Genomic DNA, 12807 nt, shown 5'->3' on the forward strand with positions numbered 1-12807 from the left:
AAGAAACCCAAATTCCGTGACTTATCAATTTTTGTATTGTGCTTACAACAGGTAATATTGGTCATTTATTTTCTGTGTTACTGGACTGTGGATATTTTGTTAACTATGACAAATCCCATCATTCTACTACAGTTATTACTACAACTAGTATATAAAGTACTCTATTTTATCTACTTGATATTATGTGTTAGATTAAGTAAATGAATATATTTTGAGCCATGTCAGTGGTTTCACAGTGACTTGTTTGAAGGACAGTGGCCACTGCATCAGTATTGAGAGATAACAGCAGATATGACAGAAGTAAGTCTCACCCTTGGAGCATGTAAAAGGACAAAAGTGGTGATGATGACGGCAGCTGGTAGTTAACTCCAGCTCTTATCTACACACAGTGACGGAGGAGCAGGAGTGATCGATGCCAAAGCGCTTCTGTAATGGTGGCGCAGTTAAAAAGAAATTAAGAGAATTATTATCTGTCGCGAGGCTCGTCCGCGCAGCCTCAAGGCGACACGGTTAGATCCATCAGAGGGGGCTGGTGCACCCACGCATTTGCAGCACACGTTCTAAGGCACGTGTACTGTACAAATGGCCATCTATAGGACAGAGACAAATGGGAATATTAAAAGAAGATGATTCTAATGATTTAAAGTAATGGTTTCCTTCAGGTTGGTAAAATATGGCTTCTTTCAGGTCTTTTTAATTATCCTTGATCCGTGCTTTATCTGCAAAAGGCACCCGGTGTGCAATAGAGCTAAACAAGCTCCTTTAGAACCAAAAGTTAAATTAAGGAATAAAAAGACTGATGAGTTACTGTCAATAAGACACTATATTTAAAAGTTCATGGTCTGGAAGGCCCTGAAGGCCGATTAAAGTAAAAAGTATTCTTCTAGTGTCTACTGTTAATTTGCATCCCCTACAGTCGAGATTCCCAATTCAATCCCAGGGTCATTGAAATGCATTCAAAGTACCTAAAATTGTCCATGCACATGTGCCTGAGTAGGAGTGCGTGTATGAGAGGTGATTAGTGATCACTAAAGGCTTTTTCATTAGTCTCTCCCTGGGCACTCCACAACAAAGGCATAAATTACCTTCAGCAGATTACCCACTAATCTGCAGCACTGTGCTCCCCTGTTCTCTCTCCCATGTGCTCATTAATGTCTCTGCCTTTATGATCCCCTCCAAGGGGCCGCGACCTAATCAAACAATCAGTGTGAAACCTACCAGCTCTTGGCCTCCATTTCAGTCCTATCTATAAGTTAAATAATGCCATTGCAATTTTTGCAACAGTAGCAGCCTGGTTCATCATTACAGTTCTCAGTGGGGAAATGAGCACTATATTTAGGCTCTCCAAAGAGTAAGTAACAGTCTGCAGAGAAGCCAAATCAAATGGGTAAGCAACAGGGAAACCTCAGTGAGATTTTTCCGCCTACTTAACAACTGCTCCACAAGTCGGAAGGAAGAGCTGCAGATGCCTTAAATATATTAATGTTTTATGCATGCAGCTCATTTTTAAAGTAAGGAGAAGAAACTCAGGTAAAGAAACTGACAATTTAACCAGGGTCATGGAGCTGAAGGATGGTCTTTGTAGGCACTTTTACTCAGATACAATCTTTCTTTTGTTCAGGTTTAGCAGTCATTTTACCTGTTCTGACCCTTCTGTTCACACTATAGGCAGACAGAGAGTGTGCTGTGTTACCTGCTGAAATCCACTCTGTCCAGCAGCTCTTGTCTCTTCTTGTTTTCTCGTTCTCTTTTGATATGCAGCTCCTCATCCTCAGACAATAAATCATCATAGGGAAGGTCATCGAGGTCAACATCACCTGGCATGATAAACCTACCACACCGAACACAAAGATTAAATTAAAAAAACACAATACAAAAACACATGTCACATGTAAAATTAAGATTACAACATTTTTTTGCACTATGATACATTTTTAGTGGAGGGTCCAAGAACATGCCTCGCTCCATGGAGACAACATTACTTTGAATGTTTCACAGTATGGTATTAAACCTTTCTCCATTACGCTTTTGTACAATTCCAGTTCACATGTATTCAAGTATACAGCTTGGATAGGGTCTGAAAAATTCATAAAAAAATCAAACCTAAACTTGCAGCACGGTTTTAATGTGTTTCTTCAGTGTCGCCAATATAAATTTGCTAAAGTTGTAATTTAGAACTCTACAAGTATTTTGTTCTGAATGTTTGGAAAAGCATGTGATTTCAGGTATTCATTTAGTAGTTCTTTTTTTAGCGTGCTGTCAAGAGTCAGTGCTCCAGGATATATTCAAAATATGAGCCGTGAACTTTATTTTGTGAAATATATAAAAATAAAAATCCAACCACAATTGTAATTTTTTTTTTTCTTGTCATTATAACTAGTGGAATCCCTGTAGTTCTTCTCACCTGCCTTCGTCTTCTCTGTTCCCAATGGCCACCAGCGCCTCCAGGTCGGTCCCTTTGAGGCCGTACATGAGCAGCTCCTTGGCCGCATCCACGTTTTCTGGGACTCTCTCCACACACTCGTGCAGCACCCAGGATCTCTTTCGGATTTTACTCTGGGGGCAACGCGAATGGGATCGAGTTCAGTCGGAATGATGGGGATAAAATGAGATAGAGAATTAGGAGGAGGAGAGTGTGGAAATTCGCAACAAATTGGTAAAAATGATGCGTGAAATAAGAGTAAGGGGGATTGCAACACCCACTCGGCTTTACTCTATTTCTGCAGCTACTATACGCTGATAAACACCTTGACTTTAATAGCATTTTTCTATCTATATCTATACGCTCTCCTCTTATTATATTCCTTTCATTTCCTGCCATACATTTCTCAATTTTGACTCAATCTCTTACCAGATAATCTTGAATGGAGGCGATGCTCACGGTACTCTTTCTCCACTGTCTCTGGTAGACAAGGTCAGAGTCCAGATTGTACGCATGGGCCAGAGATAGGGCCTCGCCATATTCTTCATTGTCTATCTGTGGGTAAATACAGGGAAGAGTTAGAAAAGTATTACAAATATAAGATTTATATATGATATTGGTGAGGTTTGAAGCACTGAATTTTAATGCTTTGGTTAAAGATTTCATGTAGTTTGAACATTTTTATCATTCAGTTTACCACTATGCCTACTTTCTCCGATCTAAATCAATTAGGAGCAAAAATTTGAATCTAGGTTTACTTGACATGTCTATGGTTAACGGTCCTGTATAAATTAATGAAGAGAGATAAGAGTGATATGGCTAAGCAGCTCAGACTCCTCATATTGGTCTATTATTTAATCTGTAATCAGAGCTTTTTTTTGTAGTGGTAATAAGTTCACCTGTGATCCAGAATACACACTTCAATACTTAAAGAAGATGTGAGTCTGGTCACCAGTGAATCTACCCATTATTAAATGGAAGTGATTGACAGGTGGACTAGCCAATCAGGGGCACGCATGGCCCACCATATTGGAAAAAATATCACAAGGGACTGAAAAACACTGCAGATTTCTGCCGACTTAAACTCTGTTAGTCTGAGGTGAGATAAATTTGATTGTATTTGTGAAGTCATCACTGAGCTCCATCGTTTCACATGTCACTGAAAAAAACAAATCTGATTGAACGAGCACGTTTCATTCTGGCTTTCTAGGCAAGCAGTAAGTAATATTTATACCCCAAAATTGTGTTACATAAAATGATTCAAATATAGATTGTTTGTGCCACCAGTTTCAGCATAAACCTGTGAGAAACATTGTTCCACTGTCAACAACACTTTATCTCTGTAGATTTGGCTGATACAATTGCAGCAACAGGTTAGGTCATAACCTCTAAAAACAAAATGATAAAGGCAGCCAAGCTCAGCAAGTAACATGGAATTTGAATATTCTAGAAGACAAGCAAGATCAAAGTATGTATTTTTTGTGTTAGTTGTCATGAAGTCATCAGCCTCGAGCCCTGAATGATTCACATTGATTTGGCAAAAGTATTGACTCTCTGTTTATCCTGTTTGAGACAAGCACAGGAAGTATGGGCTTTCATCGTTCAAACTTGTACTGAAAGATCAAAGTCAAAGAATTTGAATATGTGTAATAATTAAGTAATTAAACCAGTCTCTTACGGCGTGTGTTTTTCAGAGGTTGTGGAATCAACTGACATCAGTTTAATCTAAAACAGAGAGAGAATGTTTGCACAAGGAGGAAATTTTTGTTTTAAACCTTGATTAAACAAAATAAAGGCGTTGTATTTTTGTTTGTCAGATCATAACTATTATGTAATTTAGAACTTTTGACCTTTGTTAACATTATAATTACTTGGTAATATACTCATATATGCTCCCCATGGCCAATCAGGAAGTATAAACTTTATCAAAATTACAAAAAAAAAAAATCTTAAAACATAATCATGTTAATGTATTATGTTTTAGAGAAATTAGTAGTCAGTGTCACCAGAAATGTCAATAACACAGGATTTGTAAAGTATAGTGATTTAAATAGAATAGAATAAATTCTATATTCAAGAAAGAATATCTTCCAAATAAAATTATTTTGCGTATTTTTGCAGAATACCAAACTGTCCATGTTTTCTCATTGCATTGCACTAGAAGCTCCATATAACAGCATGTGCACAGCATTGGCAGGCACACTCTTTCAGATTACACATGATACATTTCAAGTGGAAAACAACAGGAAAGGAACGCAGTTGGAAAAGCACAATGGCTATCCCAAGTGCTACAAAAAGATAATACTGATGTATGACTGGGTACCACTCGACTGTTAGAAATGATGGCGATGACTAATGGCGCCTAATGATGATGACAATGATGAAGAAGGCTGGAGATGATGGGCCATAAAAATGAGTGATGAACCGTGCTCAAACTTGGGACCAAGGAACGGCGATAGCTCCCTCAGTGCTTTATGACTGAGCATGTTGTTGTCTTTGCTGCAATTTGTACGCAGGCAAGCAGGGACAGCCATATTTCTAATGCAGCAATTAGCATTTCAGAAGAACTCCTGGGATGGAGAAATAGCCTTAAAGCAGCCTGAACATCTTGCTTGGTTTAATTTTCGACACCATCGCACTTCTGGAGTCAAGCCAACACAACAATAGCCCTTTAAGGAGCTGGCATAGGATTTATTCACTCAGAAAAAACATTACACAAATCAGACCGTAATCCAGTCAGTGACCATGTGGCTTCATATAACTTCCGAAAACGACTGCAAAATTAAGTAGCAAAATATGTATACTGTAGACTAAATGCGATATACATCATTGAGTACAACTGGATAATGCTGCTTCACATTGATGTTGGCAGTGAAGTAAGCAGATTTAAATTAACTTCAAAGTGAATAAGCACTTAAAATGGTCTTCTAATTAGAAACAGAATAGTACATATTGAATATATATAACTTCACATCAGCATTCCAATGTTTTTAATGCTGAGCGGACTAAGTGTTCAAATCAATCTGGCATCTCAGCGTGACAGTTTCTGGAGTTTCTCTGCAGTATTGGCCTTGTGTTTAACTATCATATTTTATGACTTTATTTGAAGTACCGAAAAGAGTGTTGTGCATTAGCTGACAGTGGCACACCAGCCTCCTACCTTCCTCTGGTACAGTTCCTCTGGTGTGGTTGACCTCAGGCTAACCAGGCGGTAGTTCTTGATTACGGTGCGTGGGCGTTTGCGTGGCGGTGCAAAGCGCTCCATCTCGGTCACATAATACAGGCCCTGTTTAATGTAGCCAAAGTAGCGCGCCTTGGCCGAGCTCTCGTCGTCTGAGTCAGAGTCTCCTCCGTCGTCAGCGTCCTCGTCTTCACTGGACACAGTGCTCAGGCTGCTCTCCAGGCGCCCACGCTTCTGTGCCAGCTTCACTTCACACTACAGGAAAGCGGGGCACAGAGGGGACATCAGAACTGTACTGAGGTTTGGGCGATAAAATGATAAAAACATATATATGTAAAACATATATACGTCTGTAAAAAGGCAAACAAGTGAAGACAATCAACAATAAATTGTAACTGTAAATTGGGGATGGAGATTTTTATGCAAAATTTAAGGAAAAATACATCCTCCACATTACAGAAGGTAATACATGTAAAAAGACTAAATCCACATGAGATTGGAATTACACTGCAACCATATGATTTTAATCATAAACCACAGCTGATAAAATTACTTGTCTCTTTGGTCACACCACTCAGCACCATCTTTGTCCAGAATTAAATGTAATCTAACGCTGAGATTGAACCTGTCAGAGAGAAGAGATGAGTACAAGATGCTGAACAGAATACTGATCTGTGGTCCGCTTCTGCTAGTAAGCTGTTTATTTAACACACTCCTGCTGCAACCACAGCCAGTCCCAACACAAGATCAAGGTCACACAGCCAAACTGAAAGAGTTCAAACTTTCCTACTCTTCTCTTGTGTGTAAGGTAGGATTGGTTTGAACCTATAGAGCAAAAATAAATAAATCTGGCTATTTTTCAAAAGTGAGCTGCAGTGTGAGGCTGGGGCTCATATTTTGTGTTGACGCCTCTTTAGGTGTGAGCTTGCGGCAGACAAATGTTGGTCCTTCTAGCGAAGCACTGCACCAGAACAGAGGTTATGAAACATTTAGCACCTGTAAAACATTCAGCACCTTTATCAATCAGGCAGCTTCCATAACACCTCACATGCCTCTCAAAACAACACATAAGCTCCTGGTCCAACACAATGTTATTATTGCACACAAACGCACCCCCTGTCATTGTGCAGCTGATGAAACCTTTCCTAAAAGTTGGCATCTGGCTGCTTAAGAATGCTCTTCTCTCTTTGCAATCAGATAACATGAAAAATAAAGAAATGAAGTCTGGAAAGAAAGCAGAGGATGATTTGATATCAGAGTTTCTCACTGGGGAGACAGCTCGGGAGCAGACATTTCATCATCACAGGCTTTTGTTGAACATTGCCATACACACATACGCTTTTCACAGCCACGAACAAGCCGGGAGTCAAGAAAACCATGAATGCACTGCGCTGCTGGTGAAATTAAAAACACTTGGTTGAATAAAATCATGATTATTGTATTTGTAATAGAACATATTCAGTGAGCTGGTAGTAAAAAGAACTATCACAAATGCACTCAAATTCAATTGACTGTGACAAAACAGCTTTGTACACAAAATCATTTATATTTGAAAATGTGCAGAAGAAAACACAACCTCGAGAAGTTGAACAATAGTGCACCAGTACTGAAACAATAGCAGATAATCTAGGGCAAAAAATGCTTCCCAGAAACTCCCATATGATTTGCTGTCTACAAAGCTGCAACGGCACAGCAAAGACATTTTTAAAGTTTTACCTCAAGACTGAGAAAGCCCCCACCATACGCAGTGGTAAGTCTGGGTGAGGGTTCGAACCACTCACAGGATTTCCCCAGGAGGTTTCGGAGGGTCCTGACCGAGGAGACCGTGACCGAACCGGAGCAGCGGGCCAGAATCATGACATTATCACTCCACCAGCTCACGTCCACCAGTGGGTAATACTGCTCCTTATCTGAAACACAACCAAGCCGTGTGATCAAGCGGCAGCAGAAGTGACAGAATATGACATTTTAATTCAAATATGTCACGGCCATCTTGTTTACTTTGCACCATTTGGTCTAATTTGTCTGACGCTTTGGTTTAGAGCATTTCGCTGACTTGCTGTCCCACTCCATCAGCACATGTTTGCACGTGAGGACATATGAATTTATCACATGTCGTGCTCAAGATAACACTCACACCAGTTATTTAATACGCAACTTGTCACAGCTGTCATTGGAAGTGGCCCAAAACTGTCAGAAAATGGATAGTACCACTGCAGACGACAACAGCATAGACACATAAAGAAACTGCGGACACAGGGGAGGGAGGTGTAATGTTTTCATGCTTGTACATCCAAATATCTGTATAATTCAGTGTGCCAGACATGTCAGAGCTGCTTATATTGTATCCATTGTGCAACGTCAGCAACAAAGTCGACTCACCCAGCCCACTAGGCCCAACTACCTTTTATTTTCTTCCTTCTCTCCAGCGATGTCTTCCACTCTGGGTTGATCTCCTCAAATCCTGGCTGCAGGACGATGGAAGGATGGAGGGATTTGGAAAAAAGAGATTTAAAAGGGGAAACATTAATCTGCTAACCATGTTAACACGTCACTCACAATATTGCAATTCTTGTTCTGGAGATTTGATGAATTAAGATACGGAGTACATGGTCTATGAAATGAAATAACCTCAAAGAGAGACTTCACAAACAAGGGTATAAAGCGATCATTTCGCCCTTTGTTAGACACATTTTGGCACATTGTAAAAATATAATCTGAATTTGATCTGAATGTTGTTATCAAGCAAAAAAAAGTGTGAAAACTATTGAGATATTTATTTTTGTCAATTTAGCCTACCCTTAATTCAAAACAGTACTGAAGGAGAACCAAAAATGCAACATGAACAAACGTACATTCCTTCCAAGACATAGTTCATTGTCCAGACCAGAACTTACGCTATTTTCTGATCTATGCTATAATATTCTTTCCTCATCAAAAATATACCCCAAGTTGTGTTTTGTTTCATTCACATATTCATTCATGTCACTCACATAACGCACAAACCTTGCATATTTAGGCTGAGTTCTTCTCTTAAACTGAAAATACTCCTCCTCGTGTCATGTGGTAATATAGAAAGTGCAGAAAGTCATGTGTTAACTCCATACACCTTTTAATGATGAACAGCATTACAAAGTGGCCTAAAGCTCATAAGAGTACATTTTGAGTAATATAAGACCTTTAACTACATTAGTCAAGAATGTACTAAAGAAATGCAGCATGAACAACTATACTGCAGTGCGTCCAGGTTCTCTCAGCAAAAGTAGAATAAGCCAAGCATAAAAGACAAATAGCTGGGAGGTGTTTTGTACCTGTTGTTCCTGGCTCCATGTGGTCCTCTGTCGGAGAGAGGGGACGTCCCAGAGAGAGAGGCGACCAGAGAAGTGGATGACCGCCAGCAGGGTGCCATCGGGGCTGAGGCTCATGCGGAAAACACCGTCCTACACACAAAAATAGACACATTATGTTTAAAAGTGCTGTCCTTTAAAAGTACCAGTGTGATGAGAAGAGAAGATTGTACCATTTCATCCCCTTGTCTGGAGAACAGTCTAAAACTTGGCATCCGGAAAAATCCACGTTTCGGATTCTGTCAAAAAGGCAGCAAGCAATAATGTATCATGAAGGAAAGTCAGGGGATCTATCTCACAAACAGATAGTGTCGGTTACAGAGATTTTATAGTTCAGAGTTTGTTCAGTGTATCATCTATTCTCAAACTATACACAAAGTCCTATCAAAATGGCAAAGGAAAATAAATAACTGCACCTAATTTTTGTTTTTGTCAATACTGCTAAATAACAATCCATTAGGAAACATGTAGAAATGCTGAATCTGAGCATTTATGAATAGAGTAGCAACAAATACAACTTGAGTACTTTATTAACTGGCTGTACAATACATCTCATATATGAGTTAGATACATTTCCAAAGAATGAAAGATAAAACTTTGAAAAACTGCACTGTTATTTCAAACTTACTTAAAACTTAATATACATTTGTTTACATTTTTTCAGTAAACAAAACTATGCTCTATGAATGAAAAAAAAAAATCAGCTTTGCCATTGTTTACTGACTGTATATCTCTACATTATGGTGTGTGCTTCTCACAGTGTTGACGTCGTCCTCATAGCTGGTGACTTGTTTGTAATGTGGAGATCCAGACAGAGCCCTCCAGGCCGTGATCCCACAGCGCGAGGCTTTAGATGGACTCTCATCTCCTGCCTCACAGCCCCCGACCAGCAGCAACCTCAAACACACAAAATCATTATCGTTTGGTGGGATTTGCATAAGAAAATCAGCGAGTAGAGAAAGTGATTGTGGGGTCATCTCCAAGTCTGGGTTCACACAAGGCTAATAGAGAGCATTTATATTATAGAAGTACTGTTTAGAGGAGAAGTGGATTAAAATGTTACTTATCAGTTGACAGAGTTTATGCCTGGAATTAATGGCAAAGCCCAGTTAAGACGCAGACAATACCACAGTGTGACCGCAGAGGCCCATAGGTCTGGTTTTGCAGTGAAACAGAACTAAACTGCAACTGTGATCTGCTGCTTAGGGGAGGTGAGGATGAGGCAGGGCTTTCTGGCTCAACACTGCCCCCTGCTGATTGAAATTATACTGAGGAAATTGCAAAGTCAGACTTCACTATATGACACTAAAAAAGACTGATTCAGAAACCCTTTTTCATGTAATGGGTTGAATCATTAAAGTAATCCCACCCCAAAAGAGAGTTATTTTAAAAGGAGAAAGGTGCACTATGCAGAATCTAAGTTGGGGGATGCCCTGGCAACAAGTCCTTTAGGAGTTTTGAGACAACCTGTACATTATTACTTTAAAGAAGGAAATGTTGCTAAATAGTAGGCCTGTCACAATAAATAATTTATCGACTTATTGTTCAATATATGAAAGTTGAAACAATATATATGGGGGCTGAATATTTACCGTATGTACCATTTCCCAATAGTGAGGAGATTTTTATAATGTTTATGTAATAAAGTAGGATTAGCTGTAAATGGTTGAATAAATAACTTCCATGACTAATTATTGGTTCACTCACTATTTATTTGTTGCAGCTAAGGTATTTTAATGATACTGTCTATTTAAAAAATAGGTTCATTTGGATTATCCTGCTTTATGTCAGTGGCATAGTAGTATCAATACTACTGTTTATCACAATATTTCTCTGTAGTGATATATCGTACTTCAAACTGTTTTATTGTGGCAGGCCAACTACATAGTTCTTGTTATTAGATTGTGCAAGGCTTCAATGTGCAACATAAACAATGCAGTTTAACACAGTCCTGTTTAGAATGAATGATGACCATCCATTTGCTTTATAAACTTTCAGAGGAAGGATAAAAGACTATTGTGTGTCCTTGGTTGTTTACAGGGCTACTATATGTGATAAACACTGACTAAAATGCATTCATTGTCATAATATACAATTTCACCCATGCAATGATATGAATGGTGTAAATGTTCATATTGTTACCTCTTAATGAATTAATACTATGGTGTAAGGACGTTTGACTGGTTTATTCATGTGATTCTGAGTTTTCAGAGATTTTTTTTTTACACAACAACAAATCAAAGAATGGATTATTATTATTGGCATGAACAAAAGGAACAGGTAGCACCATTGCAAAAACAATTTAACAGAAAATATTTCATCTTTTCAATTGTCCACAGTCCTCAAATTGTTGCCTATTAGGAAGCTGAAAACCACGAATAGTTTTGTGAGTTAGTTATAATAAAAACAATACCATTATCACAGTAAAAACCATTCATATTCACTTACGCTCATGCGACAAAAGAAGCACACATAGAAAGGGATGTTTAATAAATGTTAATATATAATAATTATATAATGACTGCTCTTTCTTATAATAATGACAATAAAATTATCAAAACATCTAAGTGCACATCTGGGACCACTTCTGACTAAGTGCTACCCCATCTGTGCACAGGCTAATTGTGAATAACACTTGCTTCTTGCCTGCGACACTGCTTTAACATGCGCTAATGTGCTACTTTTTATGCTCAATCTTATGTCCCAGGCCTCCATTTTCTTGCCCATCTTCTGTTCTCTCTGTTGCTGACCTACTTTTCACACGGGGATCATTAATGTTTCATCTCATCCATCAATTTGGCAAATACTTGACAAAACCTGCCAAAAGCTATTACACTGCCAAACCAGAGCACCACCACAGGCCAGAGTGGGGTTTGTTTAGCGTGTCAGGAGGAGATCCGTGAAAACACCAGGGTCACAGGTGCAAGTTTAGACATAATTAATCAACCCCTTAGGAAATTACGCAGAGAGGGCCAAGGACACCCCGAGCTGTGATAGGGAAATCCAGTGCATTTGCATTAAAGTGATTTATTCCTGCCCCATGGCCTCTCTTCATCAAGGAGCATCTTACCCATGTTCAGTGGTTAGAAAAAGAGTGTTCATTTGTTATCTAAAGTCATAACTCTCCATAACACAGCAATCAATATTAAACGGCCCATATTAGGCTATTTTCTGGTCTATGTTATAATGTTATTTCCTCATCACAAACATACCTGGAGCTGTGTTTTGTCTCATTCACACATCTTTAACACACAAACCCTGCATATTTAGGCTGAGTTCTTGTCTCAAATGGAAAACACTCTGTTTCACAATGTGATGTCATATTATGATAAAGGAAGTGCACCACTGGGTTTTGAAACTCCATACACCTTCACTAGAATCATTTGGATGATTTTAACCCTGGAATTGCCTAACTCTACTCAACTAAAGCTAAAAGGTAGCTGTTAACTTGAAAACTACCACTACATGACATCACAATGTGGAGCAGAGCATTTTGAGCTTTGAAGATGTAGACAGTTTTAGTTTTTTTTAGTTTAGTGTAGACAAACAAGGAGGGTTACTTAAACATGTGTGAATGAAACAAAACTCCTTGTATGTTTTTGATGAAGTAACATGGCTTAAAGCTCACAAGAGTCAGTTTTGTATAACATAGTACCTTTAAACATTTTCAGAAGCTTATCAACAAGTTACCTGCTGGCCCCGATGTAGAATAACAAATGGGAGTAAAATCTCCGAAACAAATTTACATATTTAGGCAGTTCATTACACAACATCAGACTGCACTGGTTGTAATTGGTAATGGCTTCAGAGATAAAGCTGTAGACTGTTTTTGTGCTATCATAACATTGTAAATTGTT

General features: G+C 38.8%; 1 protein-coding gene across 1 annotated transcript in view; it reads right to left on the minus strand.

The window, feature by feature from the left end:
* Positions 1 to 12807, minus strand: part of nbas (NBAS subunit of NRZ tethering complex) — a 167199-nt gene that overhangs the window by 141822 nt on the left and 12570 nt on the right. The window contains 9 exon segments of the mRNA XM_020938410.2: positions 1694 to 1831; positions 2405 to 2556; positions 2852 to 2977; positions 5583 to 5858; positions 7320 to 7513; positions 8008 to 8071; positions 8915 to 9043; positions 9124 to 9189; positions 9709 to 9847. Coding sequence (XP_020794069.2) covers positions 1694 to 1831; positions 2405 to 2556; positions 2852 to 2977; positions 5583 to 5858; positions 7320 to 7513; positions 8008 to 8071; positions 8915 to 9043; positions 9124 to 9189; positions 9709 to 9847 — 1284 coding nt within the window.

This window comes from Boleophthalmus pectinirostris, unplaced genomic scaffold, assembly GCF_026225935.1.
Source record: "Boleophthalmus pectinirostris isolate CB_2022bp ecotype Guang Dong unplaced genomic scaffold, ASM2622593v1 HiC_scaffold_13, whole genome shotgun sequence".
Lineage (NCBI taxonomy): Eukaryota > Metazoa > Chordata > Actinopteri > Gobiiformes > Gobiidae > Boleophthalmus > Boleophthalmus pectinirostris.